The following is an 18034-nucleotide window of genomic DNA, read 5'->3' on the forward strand; positions in this document are numbered from 1 at the left end:
TTTCAACAGAATCTAGTCCAACTGTTCCAAGCATCAGGCCCACAGGCCCCAAGTGTAGATTTCTGTAAAAGGAAGCACTGTTCTCAGCAGCTGACCTGAAACTCAGAATTCTAAAGGCAGTGATTATGTCGTCCAGTCACTGAAGATATGCTGTTACCAATGACAAGACTAGCAACAGATTTCTTACCTCCTGCATTGCTTGTTTGCTTTTCATTTAAATACACAGATTGCTTGTTTGGGGCTGAATAGAGTTGTTAGGTATTAAATGAAATTCATATCCTTAAATAGCAGTAATAATACAAATGAAAAACAGGAAGTTGGGACTTAGAATTGTGCAGGGAATATTTTACATATATTGCCCATGAAATAACATGTATTATATTAGCAGCAACATTTAGGAATAAAGCAAGTAATAATGCTTATGTTCCTTGTACAATGTTGAAAACAAGTCAGAATCACTTAGGATTTAAGAGCCAAAAATCAGACTTCCTGGGTTTGAATACCAGTCTTGGCATTTTTAAGGTTACTTTTCCAAATTACTGCACCTCCCACTTTTCTTTATTTCTAACATAGAAATTCAGTTGCCTTTAGTTCTAACATAGGGATAATAAGGTTTTTTTGAGGATTAAATGAGGTCTTATCAGGAAAGCATTTTAAAGAGTGCTTGCTGTACAGAGTAAGTACTCCATTAACATCGAATATTATTCAATGAGTGGAAGTTGAACTACATAACTCATAACATTGTGTTCATTCTCATTCATGTAGTTCCTAAAGGAAATGAAACTTCCAGCGACCCATGCTATCATTTTCCTGGGTTCCTTTCCCTTGTGGTAGGAAGTGTTGGCTACAAGGGTTTCCAAAGCATCACTTAACATGGGAGAGTAAAAAGGCATAACTCCTCCATCTCCAACTTCTCATTTTATTAGCAGGCAAAGATTCTAATCTATATCTTGCTCCTCTTCTTTGGAATGAAGAAGTTATGTGGGTAGAAGTACTAGAAAAGTAACTGCGGATTTCATTTTCTTTCAAGTGATGGTGTCAAAAAGTCATCTATCAGCCTGAAGAGAGTGAGACTTGTATTATTCATAGAATTGTAAAATGGTGTTACTCAAACTTTGCCACAGCCCTCAGAATGCTGAGAGAAATGAGGTTTCTGGGTATTTATATTATTTTGATGTGAACCTTATTTTATATTTTCTTAGAAGCTTCAAAAGACAACTCTTATGACTGGCTATAGTTGCTGATTTTATGCGTGAGAAGTAAAAATAGACTCTAAGGAAAATGGAATTTGGGGAGACCTCTATTGGGGCTTGATATGTATGAGTTTCTTCTGACTCTGGCTATGTAAGCATCTGAGTAATTTTTTTGTCTTCTTTATTATTGATTTCTGAGTGTCAAGACAGTCTGCCTTGGATCCTGATGCTCTACTGTTGGCCTTATCTAGGGCCATAGTTTGCCCTATACCTGCTAGAGTCTCTGGATTGGGTCCTGAGCTCCTCTGCACCATCTCCTGGCACATCAGTTCTGACCCAGGTTGTAGACCAAGAGCCAGAGGCTGACCCTTTACTCTCTGCTCTGTGCTCCCATTTACCCAAGTCCTGTTCAATCTTTAGCTTTAACTATGGTTAGAAAAAAAAATCACCTAAAACCACATTTAAAAGAGGAGGTGGTTATGCTCAAAGTAGGAAGGGCTAATAGTTCAGCCTGAGAGGGGTATGGTAAACACCCTAGTAGGAAGTTTCCAGAGACTGTACAGTGAGAATCCTGGGAACAAGGCTGTCTTGGGGGGCAGTGAATGGACCCCAAACACAATGCTCTTGGGTTAACTTCCTCTCAAAGATAACCAGAGAAATTCAGGAGACCATTCTGCAAGTTTTAAAATTGTGACTGAGGAGTAATAACATAATCACATTTGAAAAACTCATGCTATCATTGTTATTCTTATAATGTCCAAAGGTGCCTGTAGCTATATTCTGTAGTAGGGTGTACAGAGCATACTCCTTTACTTCAATAGGATGAAGCTAAGCATTCTGATTCCCCGTCAGGCAGGCTGGGCTCCAAGGGACACAGAAAGTGAGATTTAGCCCTTTCTTGCCTTTCCATGATATGCCCTTCTTTCTAAAGTTATTTCTCCTGATGCTACAGATTCAGTCATCTCTAGATCTTTCTGTTGCCCTTCAACTTTAATATTAAGATATTCAAGTGAACAAGCCTTACTAGATGTGTCTCATGTTCCATATTCTCATTTCTTACTTCTTTGCTTTCTGCCCTCAGAATCACTATCTCAAATACATGAGTGAAATCACTCATTTTTGTTTCACTCCCTTTCCTCAGAAAATGTAGATTTTGCTTGTCTCTGATAAAATATAAGATGGTTCATGAAGATTATTTAAAATTTTTTCCTTAGGTAAAACTAATAGTTAGAATAGAAAATTGGATATCATTTAGCCAATAAGTTTCCAAACTAGAAGCTATTTTTATTGGTTTGCAAATTGTGTAAAATACAGTCACATGCCACACACGGAAGGTAATACATTCTAAGAAATAAACGTGTCTATGAGGTGATTTCGACACTGTGGGAACATCAGAGAGGGTAATTGCAGACACTAAGATGGCTACATCACTAGGCAATATGATTTATGGGACCACCTTCATATATACAGTCTGTTATTGACTGAAATGTCATGTGGTGAATGACTATGTTATAGCTCGAACATGATAGAGATTTGCTTCTTGTTCATGTAGAATAGAAGCAGATATTTTTAATTGGTGAGCAGCTCCAATAGGGATTCAGGTCCCCAGACTTTGATCTTTTGTGTTCCAAGCTTGCCACACATGAATCAGGGCAAGAGTGTGAAGGAGCACATGGGGAAAGTTTTTATTGGCCAAGCTCAAATCAAATTGACTAGAATTCAGCCATACAACCCCATCTCTCCTAATGAAAAAATTTCCATCTCTCCTAATGAACCAGCATGCTTTGCTTTGTAAATTAAGAAGGGACATGGGCCTAATTGTGTTTTGCCTTAGCTGCCAGGAAGTTCAAAGTGAAATCTAGTGCTCAATTGATACAATGACTCTTAACTTAGATTTTTTGTAATAATTATGTAATGTTTTCATTATGTGATTCTTTATTTTACTTCACTTTAAAAGCCCTACTGCCTATGCATTGTCTATTGTAACTGAACTCAAACTTTCTAGAAATCAATCAGTGGAGGTAGAATAAAAATTTAATGCCTTTCAAATGTGGTAAGATGTTATAAAGCAATTTTGTAGGCATGATGTATTTGATCTTCTCACCAGCTTGAGTTGTAGGCAGGGCAGACATTTCTATTCCCCTATAAACACATAAGAAGATAATGACTCAAACATATTTAATTGAATTCTCCTTGGGGCAGATTAAGGACTCTGAGGGAGATCGTCAACTTTCCAGCCCATCACGTGGTGTTAACTCATACCAGCCACAAGGTAACTTTCTTTCAGGATGTTGCTCTAAGGAATAGGAAACCAACAGGATGAAGACATCACTGACAACATAGGTATATTTAGTGAAGTTAATAGTACATAGGCTCGATGCATTGCTGATTTGGAGTTATCGCACAATCTGTCAATAACCAAAACTCTTAGGAGAAAAATCAAGAAACAAGGTGTTGAAGAATACAAAGACATGAAAAGAATCTCATTGCTTTTTTATAATATGATTTTTCCCCTTTCTAATAGCAGAGTAATGGAGAAATATGAGAAAGTAAACAGACAAAGTCCAATTTACAACTCTGTTTTGCAACACAGAGTACATTGAGCAGACCTGGCCAGTTCCTCAACTGCTGAACAAAGGCAGCAGTCAGGGCTTTTCTTACTCTAGCCTCTTTGGTGGACTGAAAATATCTACTCTTGATGGCAGCAGAAAATCAGTGAAGTTGTGCAGATCCCTCTTCTTAGCATCAAGGTGGTGGTGTGAAGACAAATTCAATACCACTGTAGCAAGCACACTTGAAAAAAGCAGAGAAATTCTTTGCTGGACTTGTCTATAGCAAGGCTAGTGTGACAACCTGATATAAGGTGTGTTGAAAGAATTATAGAAAGATGGATACACACAGGAAAGGTGAAGGAGTAGGAAAAATGGTGTTCTTGGTAGTTATGAGCAGAGAATGAGCACTATCATCACCAAAACTCAAGGAAGGGAAGTTGTGTGTCAGCACAAATGAAAAATTTGTCCTCTTGAATGCTGCTACTTTTGTACTGAATTTTGTGATAAAATGCATTAGCTTCATATTTTTTCCAATTTCTCTTTTTGCTTTTGTGACAGACATTTACAAAAATTAATCAGGGGCTGGGTTGGAGTACAGTATATTAAGTGATGCCAGCATCCTATATTGGAAGTTGCTTCTGATTCAGTTTCCTGCTGATGCACATGAGAAGGTAGTGGATGATGGCTCAAGTGCTTGGAACCCTGACACCCATGTGGGAGTCCAGGATGAAGTTCTTGGATTCTGCTGTCAGTCTGGTACAGACCTGGTTGTTGTGACCATTTGGGAAGTGACTAGTGGGTGGAAGATCTCTCTCTCTCTCTTTTCCTCTGTGTTCTTATGCCTTTAAAACAAGCAAACAAAGAAAGCAATCTTTGAAAAAGTGATCTGGATCAGAGAGGTTGATTAAGAGACCTGGAGCTTTTGACCAGGACCAGAGCATGGGGTCCATCCAAGAAGAAGCTTAAGCTTATTACAAAAGAGGGAGAAAGAGGAGAAAGAAAGCAGAGATGTCTATTGCTATCCACTTATCAACTTATCTAGAACTGTAGGCTCCTTTCTCAAATTCCCTGAGAATTAAATAAGAAAATGGAAACAAATAGACAGAGAAAGAGCTGTGATCTGTGCTTGTTGACCTCGTATTGTTGACATTATATCAGGTTTCAGTATCAATGATGCCACAAGATGCCACCAACTCTGTTGCTAGAAACAGGAAACCTCCAAACTGTTCCCAAGGCTACGCCTCATGAGTGCTTGGGCACAACCCCCTGTGAGTCTTCTCCGTACTCATCATGTCTCCATGCCATTTTATGGATATGACTCTAATGAAATCCCCATTCTCATTCTATGGTCACCAACACTCACTGCTCACGTTCAATGTATGTGTACCTCCTCTTCTAATTTTCTCAAACACCTGAGGTCAGGCTATTATAGTCTTGACATGGATCTGCACTTTCCAATATGCTGGTCATTGGCTCCTTGTGGCTATTTAGATAAATAATAAGAAAAAGGAATTTAATAAAATTTTAACGGTCTAGTTCATTTCAAGTACTAGGCATATTTCAAATACGTGGTGGCTAATGCAGCTACCATATTGGACTGCAGACAGCACGTACCATTTCCGTTGCTGCCGAGAGTTCTACTGGACAATGCTGTTTCAGACCCTTGTTACTCATGGTTTCTTACCAATTCTTAATCTGATTCTTCAGTTCTGGCCATATTTACATGGCCAAGGGTCTGCTCTCAGCTCCTCAGTTCCTATGGAAATGCACCAAACTGTTGAAGCCTTAAAGCCTGGAGGGAGACCCAAGTGATTCTTGGTCCTAGAGAAGGCTCAAAATCTTTCCTTTCACTCTACTGTAAGATTCATATTTCCACATTCCTTTTTTAGGATTGTGAAGAATGGGAACATACATTCCTTTCAGAAGAATCTTTTCCTCCCAATTTAATTCTCAAACGCCCTCTCAATGCAGAGTTAGATTTATGGGTCCAACAAATCAGTCAGAAGATTATCCAACACTGGAGCATTACCCAAAGTGTTGCGTTGCATGCTCATATTTCTTTTACTTTAACAATTTCTTGTTTTAGGGCCCTCTAGTTGCCAGCACCTCAATGTAGAGTATTTCTCCCCTTAACAATTCCTGGCTACTTCACATGTAAATACCATTGCTTCAGGAAAGTCTTCTGTCACCACCCAGGCTGGATTAGGATCTTGCCAGGGCCCTGTTTTCTCATAGCTTTCTGTAGGTTCCTTTTGTTGCTTCATCACAGACACTCTGATTAAGTACAATGTTATTTCTTGTTTAAGGCCAAGAAGGAGGGAAAGGCCATGTGTGAGAGAGAAATCGGTGTGAGAGGGCCTCAACATAGGTCCTGGAGGGCAAAGATCATGGGTACAAATAAGAGGAGCCATACCCAGGAGGGAGCAGAGTACCTAACTCTGTCTTAAATAAGTAAAGTAAATCTTAAAAAAAAAAGGAATATCCAATGAGACATTCTTGGACACTACACTTCCACAACTAACTACCCTTTTAATTTTTATTAATTAATTTTAATTATAATTATATTAAATTTATTTAATAAATTTAATTATAATTAATTATGACTTTTAATTAATTTTTATTTATTAAAAAGGCAAGAGTTACAGAGAGAGGGACACACACACATACACACACACAGATCTTCTATCTGTTGGTTCACTCCACAAATTGCTGCAATGGCCAGCACTGGGCCAGGCCTAAGCCGGTAGCCCGGAGTTTCATCTGGGTCTCCCACGTGGGTGGCAGGGGCCCAAGGATTTGGGCCATCTTCCACTGCTTTCACAGGTACATTAGCAAGGAGTTGGATCAGAGGTGGAGTGGCTGTGACATGAACTCCTGCTCACCTGGGATGCTGGTGTTCCAGACAGCAGCTTAATCTGCTGTGCTACAACACTGGCCCCCACAAATAACTCCTCTTTTTTTTTGACAGGCAGAGTGGACAGTGAGAGCGAGAGACAGAGAGAAAGGTCTTCCTTTTCTGTTAGTTCACCCCCTAATGGCCGCTGCTCTTCCACATGGGAAAACCCAGAGGAAGCTCCTGACTCCTGACTTTGGATTGGTTCAGCTCTGGCCATTGCGGCCAATTAGGGAAGTGAACCAGTGGATGAAGACCTTTTTCTCTTTGCCTTCTTCTCTTTCTGTGTAGCTCTGACTTCCAAATAAATAAAGAAATCTTAAAAAAAAAAAAAAGAATTCAAGGAAAGATGCCATACAAACAACTGCTAATCATGAGGAAAGGTATTTACTATGAATTTGACTTCAAATTTTTATCAAGAAAAATGTCCTTTTTCAATTAAAAGATTGATTGTCAGATTACAAAAAATAAATAACATCTCCTATCAGCAAAATATCAACATAGAGGCACTAATACTAACACTGTTAAAATGGCAGAGTTTTTCAGAAGGCAATATGCTAATATGTATCAAGTGTAAATTGTATCACATGCATATTTTTAAAAGGTTTCTTTATTTTCATCTACTTGAAAGTCAGAGAGAGAGAGAGAGAGAGAGGGAGGAGGGAGAGAGAGAGAGAGAGAGGAGGGAGGGAGAGAGAGAGAGAGAAGAGAGAGAGAGAAAAATCTTCTGTCTTCAGGTTTACTCCCCAAACGCCTACAACAGCTAGCCAGGGTTGGGCCATGCCAAAGCCAGGAAACTGGAACTCCATCTGCATCTCCCACATGTGTGACAGGGGTCCAAGCACTTGGGTCATACTCTACTGCCTTCCTAGGCACATTAGTAAGAAGTTAAATTGGAAGTGGAGGTGCTGGGACTGGAACTGGCTCTCTGATATGGGATGTGGGCATCCCAGATGGTGATGTAAACTACTTCATCATGTGTGTACTTTTCAAGCCGGCAATTCTAATTCTACAAGCTACCCTAAATAAATTCATTTTTAAAAATTTTTATTTATTTATTTTTGACAGGAAGAGTGGACAGTGAGAGAGAGAGAGACAGAGAGAGAGAGAGAGAGAGAGAGAGAGAGAGAGAGAAAGGTCTTCCTTTGCCATTGGTTCACCCTCCAATGGCCGCTGTGGTCAGCACACCACGCTGATCTGAAGCCAGGAGCCAGGTGCTTCCTCCTGGTCTCCCATGGGGTGCAGGGCCCCAATAACTTGGGCCATCCTCCACTGCACTCTTGGCCTATAGCAGAGAGCTGGCCTGGAAGAGGGGCAACCAGGACAGAATCTGGCGTCCCGACCGGGACTAGAACCTGGTGTGTCGGCGCCACAGGCAGAGGATTAACCTATTAAGCCACGCCCCTAAATAAATGCTATTTGCAGAAAAAAATACACACACTGGATATTATTGTAATATTTGTCTGTATACAGTAATATTTACCACAACCTGAGCTTTTACCAATAGATGAATGGATGAATAAATTGTGGTATTTTGTTTCTTCTCAATTATTAAAAATAGTAATATACACTTGTATAAGATTGGCAAAATTTGTTGTTCAGTGTAAATAAGAATCATAAAATACTGCATAATCATATCCTAAAATAATAACTACATGTATTTGTGTGGGTATAGAGATTTTACTTATTGAAAAATAGAACTGTACTTGTGTTATACAAATGGTTTGTGGCTATCTTTTCAATACTATAATTTAATACAAAGATAAAATATTAAAATGTCAGTATATTTTAATAACCCAATGACTCTGTGATACACTACATGTTTCTAAATGTGTTCTAACAGTTCTGAATTTAAAAGAAATACCTTGTATAAATACTTTGTCTTTGGACTAACTACTGTCTCTCCACCAACTTCCTTCTATTGACTTTTAGCATTAAGAGGAAGTTTATAGAGTTACTGTGCTACCTTCATTTACAGGTGAGGAAAGGACATTCCAAAGGAAGGGATTTATCTTTTTCCTTTTGAGTTGTTGGCAGAGACAGAACATCACCCAGTGTGGTCTGAAAACCAATTTGGGTCTCTTTTCTCTTAGTGGACAACTCTAAACTCTATTCCAACTTATTTCTGATATCCCAAGGCTATTTTACACATTTTTCTAAATTTTGGCCATTATTCACTACTTTGACTTCCTGCCTAAACTTGTTATTTTCAGTAAAACAGATGAACATCACTGCTACAATACAGAAGAGAATATTTATGACATATTCATTTACTCAGTCACACAACAGATATGTGTTGAATGTCTACCCTGTAGCAGTTGACAGCCATTTAGACTCAGGCCTCCTGTCGTTGAGCAGTGTACCTCCTGGCTTCAGCCTGGCCAGCCCTGGCCATGGCAACCATCAGGGGAGTGAACCAGCAGATGAAAGATTCTCTCTCTCTCTCCCTTTCCCTCTGCCTCTCCTTCTCTGTAACTCTGATTTTCAGATAAATAAATAAATTTTTTAAAGAAGTACAAAAGTATTTTAAAAAAAGGGGGATTACACCAAAGTAAACTCAGTTACTATGTAATTGCTCAGTGCTTAGAGAGGAAAATGGAGGGCATAGTATCTCACACCAGGGAGGTATGTGGAAGGATTTCTACAGGAAATAATTTATAGGCTGCCATCTGAGAACAGAACATCTCTTGCTTAGGTGAATGGGGTTGGGGAAGTTGTTTTTTACTCTCTAGTTCTATGAAGTCTGCTTCTTTAGATTCCACATTTTCGAAGAGTTCCTACCAGTTGTTTAGAATATCCCATAATGTGGGCTTTGTTATTCTTTCTTCACTTAATTAGATTCAGCTTCACCATTTTGGCAAGGACAGTAAGACATGTTACGTCTACATCTTGTGTGTTTTGGGAGTCACATCATGTCAGTTTGTCCCGTCATTGTGTTGTGGAAGTGTTGAGGAATTGAAAATGCTAGATGCTGGGCCTGTTTTTGCCAGCAGTGAACTGTGTGACCTCTCAGGAGCCTTTTTATCTCTTCAGGCCTCAGTTTCTTCATAAATGAAGAACCCTTCATTTGCTGTGGATTCTCTAAGCTTTCTTCTCATTCCAACATGCCATTAATTCATGATCCCATGGATGCATGAAATTCTTTGCTGCAATCATATGGTTTCCAAAAAGGAACAGAAATTATTTTCAAAGTGTATTTATTCTGCTACAGTGAGACTTCCAAAGGAAGATCAGTGAAATGGTCAGTTGGCTACACCACTCCACAACTCAGACTTATCCCCTAAGTCTCTAGCTCAGGCAAAATCAGATGATAGTGAAAAACATCGCTTTAGATCTGTAGCAGAAAATTGAGTAGTCCATTGATCTGGAGAAAAATAATAAGAACAATTACAGCTCTCAAGGATTAGGATTATCTTTATTTAAACGAGAGAGATTTACTGATCTCCCACTCCCACGCCAGCAGCTCCAATTTGCTTCTAATCCACTAGCTGGATAGGAAGGCTTGTTAATTTGGGAGAGCTCGGTTTTAAACCTTCAGTTCAATACAGGGATTTCAAGGACCATATGTCTGTTAGTCACAAAACTTTAACTGCATTTGAATGACTGAGCTCTTGAAAGGCTGGTATCTCAATGTAAATGAAAATTAAAACCAACTAAAACCATTGAAGCAGTTTTAAAAAACAGCAGTGTGAACCTTGGCTGGCAGATGAGTTTCTCCTGTCCTGATGCCCCCCGTCTCTCAGGAACGCTCCCCGGTAGGTGAAAATTGCAGGGAATGACATAAATGGATGCATCTGCTTTGAAATCACATATCTAATCTTCCACTTCAGAAGATGTTCACAGGGTTTGACAGCAAACCCTGATACATATTCATAACCAATACACTTTATAACCAAGGGAAATTGAGGCAAGTACAAGAGAATGAAGCATAAGAAAGCAGCATGTTAATTTTAAATTTAATTATAGAGATGGAGGAGAGTATGCATTTTGAGAATGTATACTCATTCAGCCGTCATGGAACATTAGTCCAAAATCATGCCAAGTGTCTGACAAAGGAAACATTAATTTTGGTGGAGTAGTTGATAAAACTTGCAGGTTCTGGAGAAAACAGGCTTCTGAGATTCTATTATAAATTGTTCTTCATATAGAAAAAAAGACACATTGCAGAATTCTAATGATCTAGTGTAAAAGTACAAAACTTGCAAACTGAGAAGGGGTTTTCTGATTCATATAAGATTTCTGTTTAATATTAGGGAGGAAAAATAGTGTGCTGCTTGTGGTCTTATTACTTTGGTAACCTAGAATTGTGTGTTACTGATTGCGACTGGCATACCAAGGCTCTGCCCTGAAATGTAGGTCTTGAAGAGCATTGACCTTGGCTGTCTTGTTCAACGTTAGTGCTGAATGCTTAGAACAGTGTTTAACATGGAACAGGAACTTGAAAGTAGTTGTTGAGTGAATGGCTACCCTATACTGCCTTGAATGGGATACATGCACATTACAAGGCATACTTATTAATGAAATCAATGAGTGCACAGATAGATGGAAATATTTCTCCAAGTAGCTTACAAATTACTAATTAAATTTGTTTTCACAATTAGGAAGCATCACCAATAAATGAAGGCAGTGACCCTTGGGTCAATGACCTGCTAACTTGCTTCTAGAGTTTAATAGAAGAGAAAATACCCAGGTTTACCATCTCCATAATTTTAAATTATGACATATTCTTCTCTTGAAGAGTCCTTATTTATAGAGTAAAAGAAGAGAAGAATGTTTTTTCTATTTTCCTTACTAAATATCTCTACAGGAACAAGTTTAAAAATGTAAACAATTCTAAGATGTGGCAGATTTTAAAAAATAAATGTCTGATTTGGAAGTGTTTTGGTTTTTTTTTTTTTTCCAGAAAGCATCTAAGTGTTTAGACTTCCTAGAACTCATTTTTAGCAACCATTGCTGACTGGTAAGAACTACTCTGAATTGGTAAGGGTCCTAGGCACAGGTAACCTCATTCTTTGTTGATGGAAACGTAATTTTGTTCAACATTTCTGAGGAAGATTTAGCAAGAAACATAAAAACTTGAAGAATGTAAAGATTCTTTGACTCAGCAATTCTGCTTCTAGGTTTTCCCAAGAATTAATTAGACAAACAAGCAAAGCTGTGTAGGGATAGTTGTTGGAGGGTTGTTTATGTAAAACAGTAATTCATTTGGAAGAGCTGAAGATTTTAATATTGGAGCTATAAATAATTGCAAATCTTCTCTGTAGATGGAATATTGTGTAGTTATTTAAGACAATGATAAAGATCAATATATGTATATATAAAAACAACATATATAACAGTCAGAGCTTCAAGGTATGATGTAAGTGGAAAAAGCAACGTTAAAGATATGCATATTGTGATACTGTTTGGTAAACAATACAGTTATCTCTATTTCTGCCTGGAAAATCTGAAAGACTGGTGGATGTATGGAGGATTTTAACTTTCAGCTGAGCTGTATTTGCTGTAACCTATATGGATTATTTTGTGTGAAAAGTAAACAATTTTAAATTGTGATGGCATATTCATATGTAGCCAACTCAAAGCACATAGTCTTACTAGCAGAAGAGCCTGTCTAGTTTCTTACAAAGGGAATATTTTTGGAGTTTTGCATGTAGGTTTAGAGTTCAGTTTTCATATAAATTACAGTTAAATCCAAATCTTACAAAGCTCAGAGGTTGAAGTGAATTTTATGGAATTCATGGTTTTCAGGAAAAAAAAGAGACAGGATTCTCACAAGAACTGACTGTAGCTGCAGAAAATGCTTTCTACACAAAGGGAAATGACTTTGGTAATATTCTTTGAAAGGGATTCAGAAAGACAGGAGGATTTTCTCAAGGTCTAAAGTGTGCCTACTGAGAAAATCAACCAGATATTCTGAGTAAATTTGCTTTTTTGGCTCTTGGGAGAACAACTGGGGACAATAACTGGATATTTTCTTAATAGGTAAAGCCATGTTTAACTATTATTAAACATTTTCTTAGGAAGAGCTGATGAAGAATATGTTTTCTAATGGCTCAAGTATTTTTCATCTTTATTAGAAGATACATTCTAAGAAGTGCAGAGTGTCAATTTTTTTTCCCTAAAACAACCCGAGGATATTGATCAATAGGAGTAACAGGATATATCTTTAAAAACATGTAGGTAGTTTTTATTTGAAAGGCTTACATTAAAATTTGAGCAAATTATCTATTTAGAAGAAGGTTGTGACCGGTGCCACGGCTCAATAGGCTAATCCTCCGCCTGCGGCGTCGGCACTCTGGGTTCTAGTCCCAGTCGGGGCAGCAGATTCTGTCCCGGTCACTCCTCTTCCTGTCCAGCTCTCTGCTGTGGCCCAGGAGTGCAAATGAGGAAGGCCCAAGTCCTTGGGCCCTGCACCCGCATGGGAGACCAGGAGAAGCACGTGGCTCCTGTCTTTGGATCAGCTGTTGTGGGCACTTGGGGAATGAATCAGCAGATTGGAGGGGGGGAGGCTCTCTGCCTTTCTAATAAATATGGATAAATATATTTTTTAAATGAAAAGCTAAAAGTGAACCACCAGTAACAAAATTGTCAGGAAAATCAGGCAATTGTACATTTTTTTTTTTAGTCAAATGTCTTAAGTTGGTAGCATTCCTCATCTATTGTCCCAGTGCTTGTGAACGTGGTTGTAGTTGATTGCTTATGTTACTTAGGGGTAAGAAAATTTATTATTTAATGTTCATTTGTAATTCCACTTCCTGAATGTAAAGATATTCTTTTAGTATTTGTCACAGTAGTGTTCTTAAAAATAAGGAAGAATTATGAGCTCATAAAAGATATACTGAGATTCTGCTGTAAAATGTTTTACTATTGAGATGATAGCATACATATGAAGTTGATTGATGTCATTATGTAATAGTTCAAAATAAAAGATCAACATTGACTTAGTTTTCAGAAACTATGCAGTTTTGGCTCAGGTGAAATGGTTTTAGGAGCATATTTTTTTCTCCACATTTAAAATCCATATCTCTGAAAAATGTCCATGTATGTAAACGTTTTGGTCTAAAAATAATGTAATCAAGATGAGATTGAAGCCTTGTTCAAAGGGCTTGATACTCATTATTGCTCAGAAAGTTAAGGTAACTAAAAGCCTGAACTAACCTTTAATAAACACCTGACTACTGAGTTCTTGCACACATGATATCTCAGCCTTATCTATGCATATATATACATTATATATACACACACACATATATATATATCCAAAATACACAGAGACAAATACTCATATGCACACACAGAGTAGCAGAGAGAGATAGAGGCAGGGATCCACTCAATCTGCCTCTCACGGTTTGCATTAATAGGACTCTGGAATTGCAAATAGAGCCAGGACTCAAACCCAGGCACTCTGATATAGAAAGTAGGCATCCCAAGCAGCAGCTCAACCACTGTGCACCAAACTCTAGCCCCTCCATTCATCTTAACTATTTTCTCTATGGCTGACACTGATACACTAACTTTACAGATAAATAACTTGCCAGTAGTTCTTATGACTTCTGATAGAACCAGGATGAAACCTTAATGTTTTTCTGGTGAGTGCTACAATTAGCTCACTGTCCATCTGACTTTTTGACTCTGACAAAGTAGGAAAAGTTGATTCTTTTATGATCTCACTGTACTAAACAGTTTATTAATATTAAACTTACATTTATTTGAAACAGTCAATCTTCATTATTTGTGGATTTTGTATTTGCGAAATTGCCTACTTCCTAAAATTTATTTGTAACCACAAAAGCAACACTCATAGCACTTTCATGGTCTTTAACAGACACATGCAGAGTACTGGAAAATTTATCTAGTGATGTGTGCCTTCCAGACTGAGTTCAAATGAAGCAACAGCATACCTTCTTATTCCAGCTCTAATGCTATGAATAAGTGTCCTTTTTGTCATTTATTTTGTGCCATGTTTTTCACATTTTTTGTGCCTTTTAGAGGTGAGTTCACTGTTGAACACATCCCCTCCCCACCAAGTGTAGAAGTGAAGAGCTATCTGGTGTTCCTGAGCACAAGAAAGCTGTGATGTTCCTTCCAGAGAAAATGTGTGTCAGCTTCACTCAGGCTTGTGTAAGAATGCTGTTGGCCTTGAATCCAATTGTAATGAATAACCAACATATTTTAAATAAAATGTCTTTCAACAGAAACACACATAAACCAAAATTTGTATTGAGCAGTTGACAAAATTGTTATGACCAAAGGTTTGTAGAAATTAACCCTGTGTTCCCCCCAGGAGCAGTGGTTTTGTATTTGCTAACATAATGTTTGCAGGGAGTTCATATAACACAACTACCCTTGAAAAGCATGATTCAATTGCATGTGTTTCCTTTATTCTTTATAATTGTGTATTTAGAGAAGAGGACTTCTTGCCCCTGGATTGATGTTTACAATCGTGTAATTTTGTGGTCTAAATTAAACTCTCTTCTGGGTGACATCTGTTTTCTATAGTATCTTCTAGTAGTTTCCTATGGTTACTATAACAAATTATCACAAATTTAGTATCTTAAAACACATAAATTTATTAAGGTATAGTTCTGGAGATCAGAAGTCCAAAATGGATCTCACTTGGCTAAAATTAAGGTGTTGTCAGGATTGCCTTCTTTCTAGAGTCTAGTTGCTGTGGATTTTTTTCTGGGAGGAGGAGCGTGGTGGGGGCAAGAGGTGCGCAGTCACCACACAGACTCCAGGAGTCAGGTGAAAGCAGGCCAGAGGCAAGCAGCCTGCAGACTCATTTATTTCAGTTGCTACAGCAGCTTATATAGCCAAGGCAGCCAATCTGGTCAAGCCATCCAATCACAGCCTGTTGCCAGGCAGACTCCACTGTCATGTGGTTTCTGAAACCATCCAATCACAGCCTGTTGCCAGGCAGACTCTGTTGCCAGTGGCCTTCTTGGCATGGCCTTCTCATTCCACCACATTTAGGGAAGACATCTTTGCTAGTCTTGTCCAGTTTGCAGAGGCAACCTGTATCCCTGGGCTCATAGCTACACATCACTCCAACCATTGTTTCCATCCTCACATCTTCTCAGTCTTGCTTCTCTCTTCCAATTTTAAAGATGTGTGTGATGAGAGATGTCAGCTTCCAGCCCTGTCAATTATTGGCTTTCTATCCCAAATTCACTTAGCTTAACTGTTATTAAAGAAGAAGACATGTTTCTTTGCCTCTTGGAAGAATTGTTGATTAAATCCTCCCTGGGGGGCTCACCTAACCCTCCTGTGCCTCTGATGCTCTCACTGTTGTCTTATTTTCTTCTCCTATTTTAGTCCCCAGAGCCACGAGGAAACATTTGCATGTCCAGAGAGGAGTTTACACAAAGGATGATGGAGGTTATTGGTTGGGGCTCACAGGAAGAATATGGAGAGCTCTTTGACAGAGTGGATGTGGCCCAGGAAGGTTTCATTAACTGGGACAAGCTGACTACATTTATGCTGTTATCACTGTATGAGAAAGATGAACGGACAAAGGCAACGGTGGTTCCCCAGTGGAAGGACCTGGAATTCCTCCCAGCAAAACATAAGGATACCATTCAAAATGTGATTTTCTTGAAAAGTTCAAGTCGTTATCTGACAATCAGCAAAGAAGGTTTAATTGGAATTTGGGGTGAGAATTTGAAGCTTCAAGAAATATTTCCCATCACTTCAGATACCACCAAACTCAAACACCTGTGGGTTACAAGCCTGGTTTCTCTGGAAAATGTGAACAAGGTATAAAGTCTTCATTAATAAACTAACTGCCTGTAAAAGTGGGAAAATAATGAGACAGGGCTCCTGATCAATATCAAATATAACACTAGCAGTAACAGAGAACTGCATTACTCTTTTGGTGACTTTCCTTTGACCTAGAGAGAAAATAAGTAGACCCAAGTGAGCCAAGTGAGCTACTCATTTCCCCAGCTCTTCTCTTGGGTACCTTAAATGACAGCACTGATGATGGCTAAGATTCTTGACTCTCTCCCAAATGTGGCTATGTGCACTGTTAGCTGATAAGACCTTTGCTCCTCCAGAGTTTACAGCAGGATCATGGATCTATATTCAGAGCTGAGAGCCTTAGAGTGTTTGGCAGAGCTCAACAAAATGAAAGGGAGCTGCTCCTCTCATTTTGTCCAGTGTATTATTCAGTTTCATAGTTCTGATAGTCTGTTCACTCAGTCAAATATTTTCATAAAACTACAAGCAAGATAACATACTGTAAGGAAGATACTTTTTGAAGTCAGATTGCAGTTTAATCCATATTCTTAATATTTTATATCAAACCAAAAATTTTACTGTCAAAATTTCAGACACACATAGAAGCAGAGAGAATAGTACTAGGAACCTGATATCTGTCCTCCATTATCTGCCCTTCTCCATTTTCTGCCGTTACCCATTTTCAATTCAAAGTCTTTATTGTTTCATTTGACTCCTCATGCATTGTTAAGAGCTAAAACATAAAATCAGTTCATATGTAAATATTTCTAAAGGATGACTTTTTAGCATAAGTCAATTATACTATCCTCAGTTAATATCAATAATTCCTAATATCATCAAATATTCTGTCATGTACATATCCCTGATTGTCTTATAATTTTTAATAATTTGTTAGAATAAACATCTGAATAAGCTCCAAGTACGGTATTGTGAATTGCTGACATGTTTGTTTTCATCTAAATGTTTTCCTTCATGTCTTCTTTTTGTCTTGCAGTCTTTGGTTATTACTGTTGATTTTTTTTTTAAAAGAAACTGTGTGCTTATTCTTGGAAGTTTCCCAAAGTCTAGATATTGTGCTTTGTGTCTACAGGGGGTTGTTTGACATGTCTGCCTGTTCCTTGGGTTTCCAGTAGATGTTTTTCACTCAGGAGATACAAAATGCCTGGTTCTTTGTCATCTTGGGATATTAGCAGTTCTTGCAGATTATTCCTTGATCCATCCACTTACTAGGGGGTACCAGATTATGACATTCTAATTTCATCACTTCTTCTTCCTGTATAAGCTAATTTCACCCTTATTCTTCCATATATATAAAAAGAAATTTTCCTTATTAATTATTTAGTTATAGCAAAGAGACAGTTATTCAACAAAAGCAATATAAATGTTTATTTCTTAATCTTTATTTAACAGTTTTCAAAAAATGAGGAGTTGGTTTTCTAATGTCCTCCAACAATAAACAATGAGTACTATCATTATTATCAATAGAAAAGAAAACTCATCGGTTGCTGAAAAATGTGATTTGTTTCAATCCACTGAATTATTATCACATGTTACCAAATCGTACCATCTTCAGACAGTAGGAACTAACACAGATCAGCTTCTGAGTCTTTTTGCAACCCTAGTAGTCTTGGGAAGTGCCTAAGTATGACAAAAAGATC

General features: G+C 38.1%; 1 protein-coding gene across 1 annotated transcript in view; it reads left to right on the forward strand.

Moving 5' to 3' along the window:
- Nucleotides 1–18034, forward strand: part of WDR49 (WD repeat domain 49) — a 153062-nt gene that overhangs the window by 2326 nt on the left and 132702 nt on the right. The window contains exon 2 of the mRNA XM_062181624.1: nt 15954–16394. Within this exon, the coding sequence (XP_062037608.1) occupies nt 15954–16394 (441 nt within the window). The remainder of the gene's footprint in view (nt 1–15953; nt 16395–18034) is intronic.

This window comes from Lepus europaeus, chromosome 2, assembly GCF_033115175.1.
Source record: "Lepus europaeus isolate LE1 chromosome 2, mLepTim1.pri, whole genome shotgun sequence".
Classification (NCBI taxonomy): Eukaryota; Metazoa; Chordata; class Mammalia; order Lagomorpha; family Leporidae; genus Lepus; species Lepus europaeus.